Source organism: Mastigoproctus giganteus, chromosome 5, assembly GCF_048544385.1.
Source record: "Mastigoproctus giganteus isolate SK-2022 chromosome 5, ASM4854438v1, whole genome shotgun sequence".
Classification (NCBI taxonomy): domain Eukaryota; kingdom Metazoa; phylum Arthropoda; class Arachnida; order Uropygi; family Thelyphonidae; genus Mastigoproctus; species Mastigoproctus giganteus.
This window is the reverse complement of record NC_143579.1, coordinates 122665575-122688944: the sequence shown is the minus strand read 5'-3', so window position 1 is coordinate 122688944 and position 23370 is coordinate 122665575. Positions and strand designations below refer to the sequence as shown.

The following is a 23370-nucleotide window of genomic DNA, read 5'->3' as shown; positions in this document are numbered from 1 at the left end:
TGTGTCGCATCCAGACTGAAGGCTGGTCCAGTAGTCCATCAGAACAAACAGTGGGGGTGGTCAAAACCGGGAGTCCAAGATTGATGGTCAAGTCCAGGGATCGATGCTAGGCCTCTTCTTGATGAGATGTGTCACATCTGGTCGAGAGAAGTTTGTCCAGAAATCAATGATGAGGAATTTGTCAAGGTATGTGCGGACCCTGTCTTTTATTGCACTGCTGGTCAAGTCTTGTGCAAGTTGGTCCAAGGCGTTAGCATCCATGGCTCAATGATGCGTAGCAACAATTGGCAGTCATGGTTGTTATGACCTATTGATTCGGATACTAAGGTGGTGGTAGCGCTTTCTGCCTGGTAAATAAGTCCATTGCAAATTGAGTCAGAGCTCGGTAAGTTTCTTCATTCTGTAGGGTGAGGTGTTCTTGATTTTGGTAGTTGAAGTGTAGTTTTGTTATTAGGATCCTCCTGAAGTCCTCGTAGATTTCACAGCTGTGGGCAAGGTGCTCCCACGTCTGATCCTCTCCACAGTGGCAGCGGGGTGAGTCTGAAATTCTGAAGTCATGTAGTTTTTTCTGGAAGGAGCCATGTCCAGTGAGGAGGTAGGTAGCATAGAGTCCTGGTGAAAACCAGACAGGTGTGAGGGGGTAGGAGGCCCTGACATCAGGGAGGAATCTTTTGGTGACAGCGCGTTTAGTTGGTCTGTCATCTTTCTTGCCAGGTGTCTGTTAGATGTTCATTAAGTCTCTTCTTTTCAGCGTTTCTATTATTTGCTGGGTCAGTGGTGAAACCTGCACAAGTAACTGCTCTTCCTTTGGCTATTTGGTAGAGCAACCCACGACGAACAATCATGGGTTGCTCTACCCATGACGAACAATCTCCAGGTCCAGTGGAAGAGATCCAGTGAGGACCTGGAGCGCATGGGTGCTGACAGTGCGACAGGCACGCGAGGACAGAAGGAGAAGAGAGCGCTGGATAGTTCCTAGGCGCGATCTGTTTACTACGGTATTGGCCTTCTTGTACCAGACTCCAGTAGCATAGGTGATAACCGGGATGAAAACTGCCTTATAGAAGAGTGACAGCGTTCTCTTCTTTAAGCCCCAGTCCTTCCGGGCAACTCTTGAGACTTGGGCAGCATACTTCCTGATCTTAATCCTGAGTTGGTCTAGATGAGGAGTGAAGGAAAGGTTTTTGTCTAAGATCAAACCTAGATATTTAAGCTCTGTTTTTAGTTTTACTGTAACACCATTGACCTTGATTTGGGGTGGTCTTCTCAAATCAAGGGTGCCTTTTAGTAGGATCCAATTGGTTTTCTCTGGGGAGATCTTTAGGTTGACATAGTGTAAGTGTAAGTGTGTTTAGGGTCAAGCGGCACAAGGGGTTCCCCCCATCTCCGCATAGTTTACATTGTGGGTGAACCAGTTGACTGGAAAAGCCAGAGATTTAAAAGTGTATGGACTTTGTATATGTGTGATGCCTTGTACCGTTGTTCATCTGGTCATTTAGCCGCTGGGCCCCTACTGAGGCCCAACGTTGCCCCACTTACGCCCCGTGGAGGCAGACCAGGAACCCAGTAGTCTGTTTCACTCTGGCAGGTCCTGCCACTTAATTTCCTGAGATTTCGGCGGCTAGGACCTTAAAAAAAAAAAAAATAAAGACAGAAACGCGTCGACGTAGGGGTAGAATCGCTTAGTTTTGCTAGGCCAAGTTATGGGCGTAAGGTAATTTAGATATGTTAAGTTTTTGGGTAGGGCTTTCGCTAGCGCATAGATAGAGAGGGGGTAGGCAGAAGGCTGGGGGGAGAAAGACAGAAATATGGGGCCAATAGAGTAGGTAGCCCCAGTTTTCAGTGGGACATGCCCATGTCCCACCAGAGTAGAAGATATAGGGTGGAGAGGAGAGGAGGACGAAAATGTCCCCCCTCCCCCCAAGGAAGTAGGTTTAAAGGTGAAGGGGGCTAGAGTGCCCTCTTCAGATCGCCATATGGCTATTGGCAGCTATTGTTTCAAGTTTCTTTACTCATGGGGCAAGCTCCGTCCTTGTGCTTGTGTCCCTCATCTTTAGTTGCAGCCTTTACATTGTGCTGGCTGGTGTCTCAATAGTGGTACTTGATGTCAGTCATTGTAGATGGTGATTAATGTCCTTCTTCTGATGAGGTCTTGTGCGAACTGGGATAATGCTCTATATTCATCCTCAGTATCTATGAAATGGGATTCCAATCCTTTTGGTAGGTATCGTATTTTTGTTATAAGTACCCCTCTGAGGTCTTCATATTGTGGGCACTCGTACACTATGTGATTCCAGCTTTCTGTCTCCCCGCACGTACAGTTTGGGTCCTCAGTGAGTCCGAATCCGTGCAGCTTCTCATTGTAGGGTCCGTGTCCTGTTATTAGAGATGTCAAATGGTACCCTGGGAAGTACCAGGTCGGCTGTTTTGGGTAGATTTTCTGGAGGTCAGGTAGATATCTTCTGGTTATCTCACCCTTGGTGGTCTCCGTCCATCTTCTCTGCCATAATTTTAGCAGGTGGTTCTGTAATCTAGTTTTTTCCGTTTTTAGGTTGTTCGCTGGGTCAGTTGTGTAGTCCAGATGTGTGGCCGCCACTCCCCTGGATAGCAAGTATAGCAGACCTGTGCGAACGACCTCCAGGTCCAAAGGAAGCGCTCCAGCGAGTACCTGTAGTGCTGGAGTACTCACTGTACTACACGCACGCGTCGTAGTTAATTAAGAGTATGGTCCTTTGGATCATGTCCAGAATTCTTCTATTCACTGCCAGTGCAGTTTTTGGGAACCAAATTGCTGAGGCGTAAGTAATTGCTGGGAGAAACATTGTCCTGTAATATAGCGTCAGGGCTCTTTTTTTGAGTCCCCAATCTTTCCTAGTAACTCTGGCTACCAGTGCAGAATAGCTCCTGATTTTTTTTCTTATGTACTTTGGGTGCAGCTGGAACGAGAGGTTGTTGTCCAGTACCACGCCTAGATACTTAAGTTGGTTTACAAACTTAATGGTTAGGTTGACATAGTGATCTAACTAATTAGGTCACTGAAAGTTTAAAATTTTTATATATGACCTAGTCTTGGCGCATTATAGCCTTAGTAGCTAATGCACCAATAAAATCAAAACCAATCAACCAACCAACCAATCTATACCTGTTATAGCAGATGTACACCATACCTAACATGGCACCTCCAGACCTGGATGCAGCGCTCAAGATGTGGTCTGACTATTGCCATTATACATTACTTTTTTTTTTATTTTTTGAGTAAAGTGGCCCCTACCCAAATTATCTGGCCAATCCACTATACGTATGATAAATATGGTACAATATACACATATTAACAATATCCTATATACTTGAAAACATTATGTATCATCAATTAATTCAACAAGCATGTGATGAACCAAGTAAATTGCAATGGTCATCCTGAAACTCAACTACAGCACATTGAGCTGGACAAACAAGCTACAACAGAAACCACTGAAGAGACACTGTCCGCAGATGATAATTGCATTGCAGGAGCCCATAGTAATCTCCAAAAAGATAAACAGTTCAAGGAACAGCAATCCACCAGCAGTCAGAGAGCTCAACAGAAGTTACCCATATTAACCATCAAAACCAAGCTGAAAGAATGTTATTGCAGGATCAACCCCATTACAACTAAGGCTTCTTGACAATAGCATTAGCAGGAGCAGAAGTGTACATCCACCCATGAAAGAAACAGTACCAACATCCTGTCACTTCTGTAAAGAAATTTCTGTTTCTATATAAAAAATAACATTATTTCATGTACATAAAAGGGTACAGTCCACCAGTTCATCCATTATGTAATCCAAAGTTTTACTTTTAGGTTTTACTTCCAATTGAAAAGAATATTCTGTCTTGCAAAAAACTGAATTTTGGAAAATTTTGAAAGGCAATAAAATTTTCTCTTATTTTAATAAGAGAAAATCACATCTACTAAACAAGTAACATCAACAACATTATTTGGTAATTCCACACGAAAATCAGTATATCCCAAGCAATCAAATATAACATGTTCCCACGTTTCTAGACCACCACACATACAGTTGCATCTTTCTACGATTCCCAGACTATGCAGTTTAGCAAAAAATGATCCATGTTAATAAGAATGCACAACGTAGGTTAGCTACCAACCAGACCAGTTTAATATAATGTACACCATTAACATAAGGCAAAAATTTGAATGTTATTCTACCTTTTTCCGAACAATTCCATCTGTTTTGCCATTTTTGTAAAACGAGCTCCTAAATCCACTTCTTTTCATTTTTCAAGTTATTTAAAGTGTTAATTTCAGTGGCCATCAACTCAGATTTTATTCTTCTTCTCAAATAAAAGGACAGGCATCTAAATACTAACTGTGAATGGGATAATCACCTCCTTATCCCTACTATCAAAATTTCTGTATATCATTGACAAAATCCCATGAGCTGCCCTGGCAGCATGTCTGCACTGCACAGAGAACGTCATACCTTACTGCACAGTTATGACCAGGTCTTTTTCATTTTCCACTACCTGAGAGTAGTACTACCCGGTTGTATGTTACTCTGCAGTTACTGATATCCATATGCATTACTTTGCATTTGTCAAGGTAAAATTTCAATTGCCATTTATCAGCCCATCTGGTTAATTTTTCTAGATTCTGTTGAAGCAGCATACCATCATTACTGCTGTTAACCACCCAACCATAAATTTGATGAATTTGAAGTGCTGGTCAAGACTTCAAAGGTGGATATTGTTGGGATATCAGAGACATGGTGTCAGACAGGTATAAGCAGTGCAGAATTGGAATTTGGGGAGCACAATGTGTACAGAAAGGATAGACAGGCCAGGAAGGAAGGAAGGAAGGGAGGGGTTATGCTGTTAGTTAAGAAACACTTAAAATCTAAGGAAGTGCATCCAGTTGATAGAGATGGACAGGGCAATGTCAAGTCAGTTTGGTGTGACAAGCACTGGGAAAGCAAAAATGAGAGTAGGAGTTAGTTATAGGCCTAATGATTCTGATGAGTACAGTGAACAATTATACAGAGAAATATAATGGGCCAGTAACTCAGAATGTCTTATAATGGTGGATTTTAACTTCCCAGATATTGACTGAAACTTGTGGGTCTGTCACTCGCACACTAGCAAGACTTTTGTGGATTTATTGGATGACTGTTTTCTGCAGCAGTATGTTCGAGAGGCAACCATAGAGTAATACTCTTGATCTGGTTATCAGCAGTAATTATTCGTACATTAAGAATAATTGCAGATAAAGGAACCACTAGGTGGCATTGATCACAGTGTGCTGATGTAGGATTTACTTAAAGATATAATTACCATCAGGGGTAAAGGGAAGGGTTTTTGCTTCCATAAAGGCAACTACCGTGGTCTCAGTGAGTTTTTAAATGCCGTTCAGTGGGACCAACTGATTGTTACCAGCAGCAAATTCTAAGTGGGAACCATTCAAGTAACTAATTGTGGAAGCTACTAGGCTTTTCATACCAACTGAGAAATATTGTTCAAGGTTTAGGCCTAACTGGATGTCAGATGAACTAATGGGACTAGTGGCAGAGAATAAAAATGTATGGGATGCATATAAATTATCAGGTGACACAGAAGCCTATGGCAGATATAAGCTAGTCTCTAATCAAGTCACAAACAAAGAAGATTAGGCAAGGAAAGGCAGATTACGAGAAATCTTTGGCAAAGGATACTAAGAGAAACAGCAAGGACTTCTTTACTTAAATAAACTCTAAAAGGAAGGGGATAATTCAGATTGGTCCACTTGATATTGATGGTTCGAATCTTGATGATCCTGCTCAGATAGCTGATAATCTGAATGAGTATTTTGCATCTACATTCACACATGAGGAGTTATTAAGGGAGGAAAATGCTGCAATTTTAACAAACTGAAACAGGGCGCTTAATGATTTTTTTATAACTGAGAGCAAAGTGGAGGAGTATTTGTTGAAGTTAAACATAAGAAAGGCACCTGGGGTGGATGGAATCTATCCAGTTATATTGAAGGAGGCAGCAAGGGAAGTTAGCAAACTCTTAACCATAATTATGAGAGCATCTTTAGATTCAGAGGAGATCCGCATAGACTAGAGATTATTATTATTTATTATTATTATTATTAGCTGTATGGTGCAAGGAAGCTTGAGGCTTATGCTGCACCATCCAAAAAAAAAAAACAATTCTGAATTACACTGAGAGAGAGAGAGAGAGAGAGAGAGTCAGAAGTAGAAGGGAATCACCAAGAAAGAGAAGAATATATATCCAGCTCAGGACCCTGGGTGTGCCAAGCCTATACTCACCAGATGTGAGCCCCTGGGGTTGTTTTACAACTGCTTGAATACTGAAATGAACTGGCAGTAAAGTCTTATTTAAATAAGTATTTCTAAGGGGTCAGAATTTATAATTTAATTCAACTCAGAAGGGTATCAAGTTTCAAAATAATCATGGTTCAAACAGATTACTAATAAAATTCACAGCAACAGAATAAAATGATATTACAATCAGTACATAAATTCGAAAATCATTTTATGGAGGCCTACATGTTGCCTTTTATATTATTATTAGCCACATGGTGCAAGGAAGCTTAAGGCTTATGCAGCAGCAGCCAAAAAAAATCCCACATTACCCTGAGAGAGAGAGAGAGAGAGAGAGAGAGAGAGAGAGAGAGAGAGAGAGAGAGAGAGAGAGAGAAAGAAAGAAAGAAAGAAAGAGAAAGTAGTAGATGGGAATCACCAAGAAGGCAAGAAAGAGAAGAATGATGATATCCAGTTCAGGACCCTGGGTTTGCCAAGCCCATACTCACCAAATATGAGCCCCTGATATAACTTGAAATGCTGCAACTTATATATTATCAGTAAAATTAGTGCTGTTTATTTATATTTTTAACCAAAACTTGTTCATTGGTTAGTTGGTGCCTAACATTCCTTGTTATTGTATTTATTTTTGCCTAATGTTTTCTGTTTCTCCCTTAATTGTTAAGAGTTTAAAAAAATTATTTAGTGCTTTGAATACAAAAGATATTGTGTATCAAAATGATTATATATATATATATATAATCATTATATATACAGGAAACCCTTGATTAGTGCGGTTAATGAATCCTTGAAATATACCGCACATATTAAAACCGCACTAATCAAACTTAAGAAACAATGGGAATAATTATAATGAATCCTTGAAAATTATGAAATTGTAAAAATATATTTTTTCTTACTCAATACGTACCTATAATGCACTGCATAGTTCTTAAATTATTAAGGAATAAATTTAAAAAAGATAGTATGATTTAAATTTTATTTTTTGCAAAAAAAACTTATCTAACTTCAATTGAACAGTGGTAGCTTTCTTCCTTTCCTCCATGATTTTGCGATAACAATCAATTTGCTTATCTAACCCTCAACGAACGTTCATGCTTCTCTCTGCATCTGGATCAATCTCTAGTATGAGTTCTTTTGCTTTTTAAAGTGTATTAAATAGTTCAAGTTTTTTGAATGAAATTTCTTTGGGAGCAAATTGCTTTTCTTCTGCTTCATTTTCGTCTTCTTCCTCGTATGCATGTTGATGCTCAATTTCAAGAAGATCATCGTTACTTAAGTCTTTTGAATGCGATTCCAATAATTCTCTAACGTTTTCTGAATCTACTTCCTCAAAGCCGAGGTCTTTTCCAATTGTAGTAATTTCATCAATAACTTTGTTGATTAATGAAACCGCAAAAATCATTTGCGCATTCAGGCAAAAGATTCTGCCAGACAGCTCTCATGCAGCTGTTCGTCATTTCTTCCCACGATTTGTGTATGTTCTCAACTGCTTCTTTAATATCATAATATTAAAGAAGTTTAATATTAATAATAAAAGAATAAAAGAATATGAGAATATGAATAAGAGAATATGAGCAAATTTCAATTTCAGAGTGGTATGGGGTGCTGCTGTCAAGCATTTTGGGGTCGATTCCCATTCATTTAAGTTAGAAGACCCTGGTGAGTGCGTATCACGTATTTGCCGCTTTAGGCGCCGTTGTGAGTTGCCAAGCACCGCAAGAAAAAAACAGCGCACTAATCAAATTTGATAACGCATATATTAAGGGGATAGTATCAAAAAATTTTGCGCACTAATTAAAACCGCATTGTTCAAAACCGCATTAATCAAGGGTTTCCTGTATATAATCCAATTAATCCAAAAATTAAATAGACAGATCAAAATTAATAAAAATATATATTAAAAATAAATAAGAAGAATAGTAGGAAAGCTAAATTGCCATGCTACTGGAAAATATCCTATTTTAATTTAGCTTATACTGTATATATATATATTAAGAATAATTGGGATAAATGTAAAAGTTAAAGTTCCTTTCAATGTATCTATAGATCAATAATTGGCTACATAATCATTACTAATCATTATTACTAATTATATGTCTATTTTCAGGGCATGGCAATATAAACCCACACAAGGCCATGTTAGAATCCTAATAGCTTCCAAGATTCGTAGTAGTCGATCTTCCTTGCAGAATGGTATGCAGGTACTCGGGCCTGTGTCTGAGTACCTGCATACTGTTCTGCACAGGAGAACAACAACTACGAATCTTCTTGATACCCTCTTCAGAATTCAACGGACCCTCAACAGCAAATGACAGATTGATATCATATTCCTGGATATACATCGCCATATGACAAACTACACCTCCCAGCTCTTTTTACTATTCTGAAACATTACTTCGGTCTGGCAGATACCTTCAAGTTTTGAAGTTAATTTTATTTCCTAGACACCTGTCTGTGGCCCACAGTGACTTCCAGGTAACTGTTGATGTCTCCAGAGGCATCCTGCAAGGGAGCGTGCTTTCAGCTATCCTGTTCGCAGCAGTTTTGGATCCATTCTGAGCTCAGAATCCTAACTTTGTCTGTTATGCCGACAATCTGAAGTTTTACGTGAGATCTGATCATCCTCATCAGATTCATATCAAGCAACAAGCTTCTAGGCAGATATTGATCTTGGAAAATTATTTTTCCACAGTTGAGTTGCATTTGAGCCATTCCAAATCAGCAGAAATACCAATAACAAATAGGAGGATTAAAAACGATATCCAAATCTTTGTTAGCAGAGAGCTGGTGCAAAAAGCGACCTCCCATAGCGACCTTGGCTTCAACTGGGATGTGGGGCTCACCTTTCAGCCTCACTTTGTCAGGATGAGACAGAAGATGTACATGACTCTTTGGACAGTGTGTCAGCAGCTTATTAATGTGCATTGGCCAACATTGCTTGTTCGGCATATCCTGAGGTGTATTACTCTGCTCTGTGCATCTGAAATTTGGTCATCTGCCCCTGCTCCTACCTAAACAAGTATCTACTAGTTGGTAGGTGACTCTCATCAACCGGTGCAATGCCACCACTTTGCTTATTGGAGTATTGAAGTGGTGGAACTCATGTTTAGTCTCCAGAGCAAAGTTACGGTCAACCCTTCTCCATCTCTTCCATCATTCAGTACGACTGATGACTTTTGAGGTTATGATGGACATCATGGCGAGATCCAGTCTTCCTTACATTTCGAGGGTATATCTCTAAAACGGTGTTCGCAGGCCAGCCGCAAGTTAGTACACCAGACCGAATCTATTGGTAACTGTTTAGGAGGCTTCCGGATCAGCTAGTGTATAATCTTGCTAACTCTATTCTGCCAGATAGTGACTGGAGGGAGTCCGAGAAGTGTGTATGCGGGTGGGGGGGGGCATTGTCGAGGCCATATTATGTCAAGGATCTGGGTATATTCTTAACATGTGCACACCATATCCAAAAATTTCATTACTTCATACAACATGTCACCCCCACTTTTTCTTACTATTGAATACACCATCAATTTCCAAAATTATAGAGTAAGCTTATTTGCGAAAAGATCTAAACCTCACAAACACTTCCTAGTTCATTTCACAAATATATGTGTTCTCAGTTCTAATCTCAACGATGTCCATTTCCACTTGCAGTCTGCCAAACCCCATGTACTTTTTCTGACAGAATCTCAGTTACCAGTTGATTCAACTACTGCTCATCTCAGTTGGCCAAAATATTCGCTGTATGATTCCTTTCACCTCAAAGGTGGTACTTGTGCATATGTCTGTTCCGATATTCCCTGTCAGAGACTTGGTAATTTAGAATCTCCTCTTTTTGATCTTCTCTGGCTTTAAATCTCTCTACCTCATTGTGTCAAATCCATCTGTTGTCTCTACCATTCATCCAACTCCACTAATTACTTGGACCTCTTTGACTTCCTCTCTTTGTACTTTCTGCAGTCCAACTTTCCTAACAGTGAGGTAATTTTCCTTAGTGATTTTAATGTTCACAACTCCAGCTGTCTTCCATTTTCTAGTCACACCGACCCAGCTGGTCGAGATGCTGAGGCATTTGCAATTGCTAATGACCTTGCACAGATTGTTCATTTACCTACAATAATACCAGACAGTCCCAACCATAAAGCAGATATGCTTGATCTTTTTCTCACAAACAACCCTTCTAAGTATATGGTTGAAGTGAGTGGTGCTTTAGGCACCTCAGATCACAACTTAGCGATTGTCTCTTCTCTAATGGAGCCTTTATTTCATGGCTATTCCCAACCTCGTGTTGTTTGGCATTACAAGAATGCAAAATGGGATGACCTGCGAGATTTCTTTTCTTTTTTCCATGGTTGGATTACTGTTCCATTCAGTGGCTCCTGTGGTCTTCCGTCAAAAGGATATTAGAAGGATTTTGATGAATCTTGATGCTAAGAAAGCTTCAGGTCCTGATGGTATTTCATTTCTCCACTTGTTTTCAAAACCTGTGCTCCTGAACTTACTCGTGTTCTTCGTTGCCTTTTTTTCACTTTCTTATTCCAAAGGTGTTTTTCCTTTTGCTTGGAAATTTGCTCATATCTAGCTAGTTCCTAAAAAGGGTGACAGATCACTCCCATCCAGTTATCATCCCATTGCAATTACTTCTACGAAATCAATTAAAACGCTGACTCTTAGACTACCTAGAAACCTTCCGTCTGGTCAACGATCGCCAGTATGGATTCTGTCAGTGTTGATCCATTGGTGATATTCTGGCTTATGTTACCCATTTATGGACAAATGGGTAACATAAGCCAGAAACACAAGCATTGGTGAAACACAAGCATTGCTCTTCACATCTCAAAGACCTTCGATCGTGTTTGGCATAAAGGTCTTCTAAATAAGCTTCCATCTTATGGTTTGCCAACTGTATTTTGTTATTTGGTTTTTTTTTTAGGAACATTAACAACTAAGGCCATATTGCTCCGGGGATATGTCGTGGTCATTCCCTAACTTTTCTGCATCCTCCGTATTTGGTGATCACCGGCTCGAACCCCGGTATAATCAAGAAGTGTGTGCTACGCACTACTACTCCTGTCCACCTGTTTTCGGAGGCACCCTGTTTTTTGTAATTGGTTATCTAGTTTTCTCTCTGATGCTCCCTGACGGTGATGGTAGATGGCACTCTGTCTTCTAACTTCTCCACTAATGCTGGTGTCCCCCAAGGTTCAGTTCTTCCCCCCACTATATTCCTCTTAGCATTAGCATTAGCAGAGGTATTTGATGCAAGAAAGCAAGCTTATACAGCATCAGCCAAAAAAAAAACAAAAAAAAAAAACCACTTCCACTTCACCCCTCTGTTTGTTCAAAATACCTGTCCAGCTGAGCCTTAAACTTATTTAACCTATCAACTTCCACGACAAGGGATGGAAGCCTGTTCCACCAACCAACCACCCGCTGGTTAAAGGCAAATTTTCGCACGTCTATCCTACTTCTGTCTTTCCTCAATTTGAATTTATGCCCTCTCAGGTGATTATTCTGAGCGAGAGGAAGAATCCCATCAGCATTGAGCATGCTCAAACCATTCAAGGCTTTATACACCTCTATCAGATCACCTCACTGGTGCCTGGTATCCAGACACTGTAATTTGCAAAACTTAAGCCTTTCTTCGTAAGAGCACCCCTTTGTTCCATTCACTAATCTTGTTGCCCTTCTCTGTACTCGTTCCAGCAGCTCTACATCCTTCTTGAAATGAGGCCTCCAGACCTGTATACAGTACTCTAGGTGTGGCCTGACCATTGCCTTATACAAGGGAATAATCACCTCCTTATCCCTGCTAGAAAAATTCCTATATATCATTGACAATACACCATGAGCTACTCTTGCAGCCCGTCTGCACTGCTCAGAGAACTTCATATCTGCCTGCACAACCACCCCCAGGTCCCTTTCATTCTCTACCACTGTCAGTGCAGTACCACAGACTTGATACGTTGCTCTGGGGTTGCTGTTTCCCATGTGTAGTACTTTACATTTGTCAATGTTAAACTTCATTTGCCATCTCTCAGCCCATCTGCTCAACCTTTCCAGATCCTGTTGCAGCAGCAGCATAGTGTCAGTAGTGTCCTTGACAACCCTGCCTACCTTTGTATCGTCTGGAAACTTCGATATTAAGCTTGATATACCCTCATCAATATCATTTATGAATACAGAAAACAATAATGGACCCAACACTGAGCCCTGAGGGACTCCACTAATAATATTAGTCCACGACGAGCAGTGTCCATTGATTACCACTCTCTGTCTTCTCCCCCTCAGCCACCCCTTTATCCACAGCAGCAATTTGCCTCCAATGCCACACTGCTCCAATTTGTGCAGCAGTCTTCCATGTGCAACAGTATCAAAAGCCTTTCTAAGATCCAAGTATATAATATCAAAGTTATTCTCTGCATCCAGTTCCTTTGTGACTGCATCATAGTATCCAATCAAATTGGTCAGGCAAGACTTCCCCTTAACAAAACCATGCTGTGTCCGAGCTATAGCTGAAGTCTTGTCTAAATGATCCTGCAGTGCTTCTTTAACTAGTGCCTCCATTAATGTTCCTGGAACAGAAGTTAAACTCACAGGTCTATAATTACTTGTGTCAGCCTTTGATCCTCCTTTGTGAATTGGGGTGACATTTTCACATCTCCAGTCTGTGGATACCTCCCCTGAGTCCAAAGAAGCTCTCATAATTATGGCTAAGGGTTTGCTTACTTCCTTTGCTGCCTCCTTTAATATAACTGGATAGATCCCATCCACCCCAGATGCCTTTCTTGTGTTAATCTTCAACAATTTCTCCCCCACTTTACTCTCAGTTATTACAAGATTCTCTAGCTTATTGCTAGAGTTGAATACACCTCTGGCTTTCTCCTCGCTAAATGTTAGCTACCTGAGTTTGTTAGCTACCTGAGCAGGATCATCAACAGTTGACCCATCGATATCAAGTGGACCAATCTGATTCATCCCCTTCCTTCTAGAGTTTACATAAGTAAAGAACTCTTTGCTGTTTTTCTTTGCATCCCTTGTCAAAGATTTCTCGTAATCTGCCTTTGCCTGCCTAACCTCCTTTGTAACTTGGTTACAGATCAACTTGTATCTATCATAGGCTTCTGTGTCATGTGTTAATATGTATGTATCCCATGCATGCTTCTTCTCTGCCATATGCCTCATCAGTTCATCTGACGTCAATTTAGGCCTAAACCTTGAACAATATTTCTTAGTTGGTATGTAAAGCCTAGTAGCTTCCAAGATAAGTTCTTTGAATGCTTCCCATTTTGCATTTGCTGTTGGTAACATCATCAGTTGGTCCCACTGTATAGAATTTAAATACTGTCTCAGTCCATCGTAGTCGCCTTTACGAAACCAATAACCCTTCCCTTTACCCCTAATGGTAGTTACTTCTTTGAATAAATCCCACTTCAGCACACTGTGATCACTGCCACCTAGTGGTTCATTTATGTGCAGATTCTTAATGCATGAAGAATCACTGCTGATAATCAAATCAAGAGTATTCCTCCCTCTAGTTGCCTCCTGAACATGCTGATGTAGAAAACAATCATCCAATAAATCCACAAAAGCCTTGCTAGTGTGTGAGTGATCAGCCCCCAAATTCCAGTCATTATCTGGGAAATTAAAATCTCCCATTATAAGACTCTCTGATTTACTGGCCCACTCTATTTCCCTGTACAGTATCTTATTATACTCATCAGAGTCATTAGGCCTATAGCACACTCCTACTCTCAATTTTGATCTCCCAATGCTTATGTCACAACAAACTGACTCGACACTGCACTGTCCAGCGATGTCCACTGGCTTCACTTCCTTGGATTTTATGTATTTCTTAACTAATAGCATAACCCCTCCTCCCTTCCTATCCTGTCTATCCTTTCTGTAGACGTTGTACTCCCCAAATTCAGTTCTGCATTCCTTATATCTGTGTGACACCATGTCTCTAATATCCGAACAATATCTGCCTTTGATGTTTTGAGCAATACCTAAAATTCATCAAATTTATTTACTAAACTCCTAGCATTGGTGTACACACAAGTATACATGCACCTATTTCTATTCTTAGCTACCCTAACACAACCCATATGTTTACTTGTAGCGCAATGATTCCCGGCAGTCTCTGAAATATCCTGCATCTTGATTTTCAGGCTTCTGCTCATTCCAATAGAAGCAGTGCAAGAATCTCTTTCACCTCTGCCAGTGGCTACTGTTAATCTATTCGTCTTTGTCTCCCCCCAAGCTAGCAGTTTTCCGACCCACCTAACACTGCCTCGATAGCATCAGCAAATATTCTTGCACCATTTCTACTTAAGTGTATCCCATCCCTGTAGAAGCAATCTCTCCTGTTAACAAGTACAGTCCAGGCTGATAAAAATTCTACCCCTTGAGCCTTGCACAATCTTTCCAGGGCTGAATTGATCGACAAGGCTCTCATCGTATACTCCCTCCTATCATGTCTGGGCAGAATTGCAGACTCTTGTATATTAATGACCTTCTTCCATTGACTGGAAATCCTATCCATAGTTTTGCCGATGATAGCACATTGCATTCTACTTTCCATTTTGAGAAACCTTGCCCTGCTCAATCAGCTTCGACTTCTCGAATATCCGCTACCAATTCCTTAAATGCCGATCTCCAGGTAATTCTTCAGTGGGGAGAAGACAAATTAGTTGATTTCAATCCTTCTAAACTCAGTCTTGTCTTATATCTTGGAAAAACGGTTCTTCTGCTCCTTTGCTTATCTTTGGTGACACTCCAATTTCTAGGCAAGTTGATATATATCTTTTGGGTATTACCCTGACTTCTAATCTCTCCTGGCACAAACACATTACAAATATGGCATCCTGTGCATCTAAAAAACTTGGTTTTCTCTTTTGTTCTCAGCATTACTTTTCTTCCAAACGGCTGTTCACTCTGTACAAATCGCAAATCTTCCTTACCATGGAATATTGTTCCCACATCTGGGGGTGGTGCCCTCAAAACCTCTCTCAGGCTTCTAGATTCCTTTCAGAAGAGGGTAGTTAGGTTAATTAATGACTCATCTCTAACAGAGTCTCTCCACTCGCTGTCTCATAGACGTACTGTTTCTACAGATACCTCCATGGGCACTGTTCTTCTGAATTTGCTTCTGTAATTCCCACTTTCTCTTTCAAAACAGTCCAAACACAAACTGCCACCAGCCAACATCCATTTACTGTCCAACTTCAAACTCACAGAACCAACTTTTCATCTTCCTCGTTTATTCATTTAACTGCTGTTTTCTGGAACAACCTTCCTCCATATGTATTTCCTGAAAATGCAGTCTACAGAAGTTCAAGTCTAATGTCAACAAATATCTTTTTTCATCTTCCCAACCCCAGCACGGTAGTAAGCACTATAGGTTCTAATACTTCTTGTGTTTGGGGTTTTCATAAAAAAAAAAAAAAAAAAAAGAAGTATCTCAGTTTGGAGTACTGATTGCTTAGATGGATGAACATGGTGGTAGGCCACCCTCTAGCTATCTCCAGATCAATCCTACAAGCAAAGCTGAGTGCCACTCCTGGAGACATCTCATAATGACAAGAAATGTCCTTTAATGGCTTATAATGGAGCCAATTAGCATTAACAAAGGCATATGATGCAAGAAAGCAAGCTTATATAGCATCGGCCAAAAGAAAAGAAAAAAAAACTTCTCATTTCACCCATCCACTTGCTCCAAATGTTAGTTTAGTTCTGCCTTGAATCTGTTTAAGCTATCAACTTCTACAGCGACAAATGGAAGTTTGTTCCAGGAATCAACCGCCCACTGGCTAAAGGCAAACTTCTGCACGGCTACCCTACTTTCCTCAATTTGAATTTATGCACTTTCAGTCAATCTGAGCAAGAGGAAGAATCCCATCAGAATCAAGCATGCTGATGGGATTCTTGCTCAATCAGATCACCTCACAGGTACCTAGTCTCCAGACACTGTAATTAATTCGCAAAAGTCAAGCCTTTCTTTGTAAGAGCAACCCTTTTTTCCATTCACTAATCTTGCTGCCCTTCTCTGTACTTGTTCCAGCAATTCTACATCCTTCTTAAAATGAGGCCTCCAGACCTGTGTACAGTACTCACGGTGTGACCTGACCATTGCCTTATACAAGGGGATAATCACTTCCTTATCCTACAAGAAAAATTCCTGAATATCATTGACAAGACACTTCTAGCTACTCTTGCAGACCATCTGCAATGCTCAGAAAACTTAGTAGTAGTAGTAGTAGCATGTGATGCAAGAAAGCAAGTGTATGAGCTTATGCAGCATCAGCCAAAAAAAGTACTGTGTACAGGTCTGGAGGCCTCATTTTAGGAAGGATGTAGATTTGCTTGAGCGTGTACAGAGAAGGGCAACAAGATTGGTGAGGGGAATGAAGGGATCTTCTTACCAAGAGAGGCTTAAGTTCTGCAAATTGCAGTGGCTGGAGACTAGGCACCTGCACGGTGATCTGATTGAGGTATATAAGGGTTGAGCACGCTGAATTCTGATGGGATCCTTCCACGTTCAGATTACGAACCTAAATGGACATAAATTCAAATTAAGAAAAGACAGATGTAGAATAGATGTGCGGAAATTTGCCTTTAGCCAGCGGGTAGTTGATTGCTGCAACAAACTTCCTATCTTTGTGGAAGTTGATAGGTTAAATAAATTTAAGGAGGAATTGGACAGGCATTTGGAGGAAATGGTGTGATTTTTTTTTTTTTTTTTTTGACTGATGCTGCATAAGCTCATACACTTGCTTTCTTGCATCACATGCCACTACTACTATTAATAAATACAGAAAACAACAATGGATTCAACACCGAAATCTGGGGGACTCCACTGATAACATTAGTCCACGAAGAGCAGTGTCCATTGATTACCACTTTTTGTGTTCTCCCATCTCTTTATCCGTAGAAGCAATTTGCCTCCAGTGCCACACTGCTGCAAGATTTGCAGTAGTCTTCCATGTGCAACAGTATCAAAAGCTTTACTGAAATCCAAATATATGATATCAAAATTATTCTTTGCATCCAGTTCCTTTGTGACCAGATCATAGTATCCAATCAGATTGGTCAGACAAGGCTTCCCCTTAACAAATCCATGCTGTTTCCTGGCTATAACTGAATCCTGCAGTGCTTATTTAATCAGTGCCTTCATTAATTTCCCCGGAACAGAAGTTAATTTAACAGGTCTGTAATTTCGTGTGTTGCCCTTTAGTCCTCCTTTGTGAATTAGAGTCACATTTGCATATCACCAGTCCATGGGAACCTCCCCCAAGTCCGAGGAAGCTCTAATAATTATGGCTAAGGGCTTACTTCCCTTGCTGCCTCCTTTAATATAACTGGATGATCCTTTCTTTTCTTATGTTTAATTCAACAATTTCTCCTCCATTTTTCTCTCAGTTATTACAAATCATCTAGTTCACTGTCAGAGTTTAATTTACCTCTGGCATTCCCCTCCCTGAATAACCCCTGATGTGTGAATGTAGATGCAAAAAAATACTCATTTAATTTTTTAGCTACCTGAGCAAGATCATCGACAATTGAACCATATACAGGGTGTTTCAAAAATGATGGTCAATAATTTAAACGTGAAAAGTATAAACTAAAATAAGCAAAAAAGTAACAGTGAACATCGGGTCACAAATGAACCGTTTTTGAGATAATGAACGTTTTCTGTTAAGATTTCTGTCAGAGTGTTCCCACTGACTATGGGAGCACTCTGGGAGGGTAGTTTGTATTGCTAAGACCTTGTACACGCTGGATGTGGTAGGGATACAGTAATTGGCAATGTAAAATTTGCCACACATTGCTATGACTCACTGCATGCTCTTGCCAAGCAACTCTCCTTGTCGAAATTCCTGGATTTTGTTCTATTCTTTCTAACATCCTTTCCTCAACATCAGGTTATGCTTCTGGGCCTATCTGCTCGTACTCCATTTGCGAAGCGCCCATGTTCTCTAAGGTGTTGATGTACCCTGATGATTGTATGCCTGTTGGGCTGTCTTCGGCGGACAAATGCTTTTTGGTATAAACATGCAGCCTCGAGTGCATTGCCATTGGCTTTACTTTACATGAAGTGCATGTCCGCGTATTCTTCGTTGCTGTAACCCCTTTCCATGTTGACTATCCTTTGACAAATACTAGTATGCCTGCTATGTCTCAGAGCATTGAGAAAGGGGAAAAGGGAGAGAATGAGCATAACCTAACCTAAACAAACAAGTCATTGGTGGATCCCAACTCTACAGTTCACCATTTCAGTGGTGGATCCCAACTAGAAATGTGCAATATCTCAAAAACGATTCACTTATGGACCCATGTTTACTAGGCTTTTTTTGCATATTGTAGTCTGTACAGTTCACCTTAAAATTATTGACTATCACTTTTGAAACACCCTGTATATCAAGTGGACCAATCTGATTCATCCCCTTCCTTCTAGAGTTTACATAAGTAAAGAACTCTTTGCTGTTTTTCTTTGCATCTTTTGCCAAAGATTTCTCGTAATCTGCTTTTGCGTGCCTTAACCTCCTTTGTGACTTGGTTACAGACCAGCTTATATCTATCATAGGCTTCCGTGTCACCTGTTAATTTATATGTATCCCATGCATTTTACTTCTGGTGAACCAATGAAGCAATGCTTCCTCAACATTTGTAACCTCACACTTTCTAAATTTTTTGTTTCAGTTATGTTCTTTTCCAGTGCTGATATGTAAACATGTTTATTCTTCCACAATGTCGATACACTTGAAAAGGACAAAGAAAACTTTTTACACACTTCAACATTTTTTTTTGCACCACATTCTAACTCATGAATAATTTCGACTTTTTCGCAAATCTAGAGACACTTTCTTTTGTTAGTAGACATGTTTCGGAAGGAAGGGTTCATTTCTAACTGATTTTACTTTAAAATGATAAAGTGATCTGCATACAAAGTTCTTAGTAGCCCGAAATGCATACAACGTTCCTAGAGGTCCCAAAATGCATACAACTTTCTTAGAAGTCCCGAAATAAATAAATGGTTCAATGAAACAAGACAATCTGTAAATAGGGTAATGCGACAAGCAGAATGCCAATGCACTATTGTATAGGCCCCCCATCCCCGGAGGACAAGGTCATAAACCGGCTGCTAATCCGATGCAGATGGTCATAGAGCTAAGTCGCCCTTTTCATTTTCATCTATTCCAAGAAATGGGTTTTTCCGATAACCCAAGCTTTTAAGAACGTTTGCATAGTTACCAAAATTTTGTTCGGTATATCCGTGTAGTACACTCCTTATAACAGTGAGTGATTGTATGGGAACACGCCTAAATTAAAATCATTATGGATTTTTGCTCATTACAGCCATGACCTTGTTATTTCTGTGATTGTTATAACCAAGTTCGACTGTACTTGGATTTCAGGAAAGCTTTTGATACTGTTGTGTATAAAAGACCTCTACAGTTAGGAACAGTGTGGCATTAAGTGCAAATTTCTGCTATGGATAAAGGGTTGGTTGAGTGGGAGAAGACACAATGGTTATTAATGGACACTGCTTTTTATGGACTAATATTATTAGTGGAGACCCCAGAGTTCAGTGCTGGCCCAGTGTTGGTTTCTGTATTTATTAATGATAAAGGTATATCAGGCTTAAGGTCTAAGAGTGCAGATGATACTATGGTTGGCTTTTGTGGTAAATGATTGTAATGAAGGTAAGCTACTGCTACAAGATCTGGAAAATTTTGGCAAATGGGCTGAGAAGTGGCAGAATTTAATATTGAAAAATGCTTAGTACTGGTAGCATATTGGTGGCAGTAATTTCAAATTGATGTACCAGTAATGACAGAAAGCAAGCTTATGAAGTATCAGCCGAAAAAAAACCCCTTCCCACATCACTTGTTCATCCACTCCACTAAAATAAAATTTTTTTTTCTAGTTCTTCCTCGAATTTATTCAAACTACCCACCTCTACAACAACAGATGGAAGTTTTTTTTCAACAACAACCACCTGCTGGCTGAAGGCAACTTTCTGCACATCTATCCTGCAACCATCCTTGCTCATTTTGAATTTATGCACTCACATGTGCAGTCTGATCCAGTGGAAGAATGCCATGAGCATTCTTGAATGGATTGAACTTCCCCAATCCATGCCTCAATAAATGCCTCAGTCAGATCACCTTGCAGGTGCCTAGTCTCCAGACCCTGCAATTTGCAGAACTGAGGCCTTTCTTTGTGAGACCACTGTTTTGTTCCCTTCATTAATCTGGTTGCTATTTTCTGCACCCATTCCAGCAGATTTGCATCCTTCCTAAACTGAAGTCTCCAGACTTAAGATGTGTCCTAACTATTTCCTCGTACAGTGGGATATTCATCTCCTTATCCTTGCTAGCAAAGTTGCTGTGTATCATTGACAAAATCCCGGGAGTCATTCTGGCAGCCTGTCTGCACTACTTAGAGAACTTCATATCTGACTGCACAATTAACCTCCCCCCCCAGATCTTTTTCATTTTTTACTACCCTGAGTGTAGTACCACACAGTTAGTACATTACTCTGGGATTGCTGCTAATTATTGGCCTACTGTAACTGCACCCTCTAGCTCTTTGCTGACAGTAGTGGAACTTGTTTTTGTCATGATGTGCAATGCCCCATTCATGAGAAATGATGCTTTCTGAAATGCCTGTTTGGTTACTGCTATTGTACTGGGTTGTTATATGATTTACCGTAGCATTTATTATTCTGCTCAAGTCCTATTAGCCTCTTGGCAATTCTTGCATGAATGAGCTGTTTCTGACCACTCGATTGGATTTTCTGGATTTTATTTGATAATTGGATCAAGCTTGCTGTATCTGAACAGCTGTACTTGAAACCTTGAGATACTCATACTAGCGCATCTGTCCCCCGAGCTATTCTAAATTCAAAGTCACAAACTTGTTTTATGCTAATTCTGAATTACACATATCCAGTATCTCTATGTATCTGCCCACCTGCTTTATATTGCATGATATGAACATGTGATGCAGTTACTGAAGTAGTGTTCCATTTCATGAAAATGACTTCTTAATATGTGTACCTAATAAAATGACCATGCAGTGTTATATTATTCAGTATCAGGATCTCTCATGCCTATCTTGCACATAGCAGCAAAGATAGAACATGATATTAGCATATATTTATATTTTATTTATTCAGTTTATCTAAAAAAAACATTTGTCATTGCATTACAAGTACATGTTTAGCAATTTTTTTGAATGAAGGCAAAATTTGGTAAAGGTTTTATTTAGAAATAGAGAACTCTTCCCCTCAGGTATCATAATAGCTTGAGTTGAAATAAAGAGACAACAGTAAGTTAAAAGTATATAAATGAAGAATATAAAGTTTGTAACCCTGTAAACAAGGTTATAGAATTTACAAGCATGCTGTCACTAGTACAGATGGGACACTCCTGGAAAACCTAAGTAAAAATTTTATATTCCTTATTCATGTACTTTTAATTTTATGTTGTCATCATTCTGTGCTATTAGGGCATTTAAGGGCAGGAGTTGTTTATTTCTATCCCTAAACCACTGCCTAGTTTTCTAAACCACCCAAAGAAGTAGAACACACACATATGTATCATTATTTCTTTTTTAGGCTAGACATATACAGAAAAATTCCAAAAGATCTTACTCAACCTACTATAACAGGGGCCATTATTTCAGTTTGTTGCTGCTGCTTCATTGCCCTCCTCTTTCTTTCTGAGTTCCTTTCCTTTATCTCCACTGAGGTGTAAGTAGTGTTTTTATAATTATAAATAATATGAATTTTAATTGAGTTGACATTCATGCATGATTGCATTGTGTTTAATATGAGGTGTAAACATAAATAAATGAGGGTCATTTTGTTGGTCACCTTTTATAGGATGATTTTTTTTTTCGTCTTTAAGGAGTATGTTGTCAATGGAGATATATTTTAAGAATTGGAACAATCAACTGATAACTGAGTGAAATGGAAGGATTTTTTCCATTACGATAAAATAGAAATTGAATGAGAGTATTATAATGGTATATTAGACAAAGAATGGATATGAAAATTTGTACACAGTTTGCATCTTCACTTGAGACAATTCAGATGTGGAATTAAATTTATGGGGATGGAATTATGTCTAGAGCAGAAGACTGGTTTTTGATTGATTTAAAATTTTTAAAGAAAACAGCAGATATATCATTGTTTAACAGAATGAACATTCAATAGTTTATGAAACCAGTGAAGATGTTCGAGGATGGGAGATTTTGATACATACAGGTAGTTTGATAATTATTTGTTTGTATCAAATTATTGTCTAATTATTGAAATTATATTAATTTAATTATTAAAACAGCTTGGTGCATTTTCAAAGGAGAGCATTTTGGATATGCCAGTGGATTCTTCATAATGATAATGTTTAATTCACAGTTCATTTCTGTGAGACAGTTTATGGAGGAGATTTATGCAGCTAGATTGCATTTACCATATTTGGTTTCCTACGACTTGTTCACTTTTCTGGTTAATCTTCAAAATGAAAATGGGTAGAACAAATTTACAGAAAATTTTTGTTATGAGTTTTCTATGTTATTAGAGTCACTGGAGTGAATTTTTTTATGAACTTTTGTAAAAATGTGTACCTGCCATATAAATGCTTTTAAATATAATATTTTTTCCCTTTTGACTCAGTTGCCCTTCATTAAAGTAAAATTATTGTTTAAAAATAAAACCAGAATTTTAAGAAAAAAGTTATTAAAAAATTCATAATTTCTTATATTTTTTTTTCTTCAAACAATGATATCCTCTGCATATATCTGTATATCTCTTCATATGATTTCACTAACTTCTGGTTCTGAATTTCAGAAAATTTCAACTTTTGCAAGCAAAATCAGACAAGGTGGTAGTTAGACACAGTATTATTGATTTTGAATGATGATGAACTATTGTTGAATTAACAATATAGCAGGCCCCTGTTGTAACGCGGTTTGCTTTACACTGATTCGTTATAATGCTGTTCTTATATTATAACCCGTATCTGACTATAAC

General features: G+C 39.3%; 1 protein-coding gene across 2 annotated transcripts in view; it reads left to right on the top strand.

The window, feature by feature from the left end:
• The window catches only part of LOC150085673 (endoplasmic reticulum-Golgi intermediate compartment protein 1-like), a 285607-nt gene that overhangs the window by 32300 nt on the left and 229937 nt on the right, over positions 1–23370 (top strand). For both annotated transcript variants that reach the window (XM_090374181.1, XM_090374180.1), the window contains exon 2: positions 21955–22089. In XM_090374181.1, coding sequence (XP_090230307.1) covers positions 21955–22089 — 135 coding nt within the window. The remainder of the gene's footprint in view (positions 1–21954; positions 22090–23370) is intronic.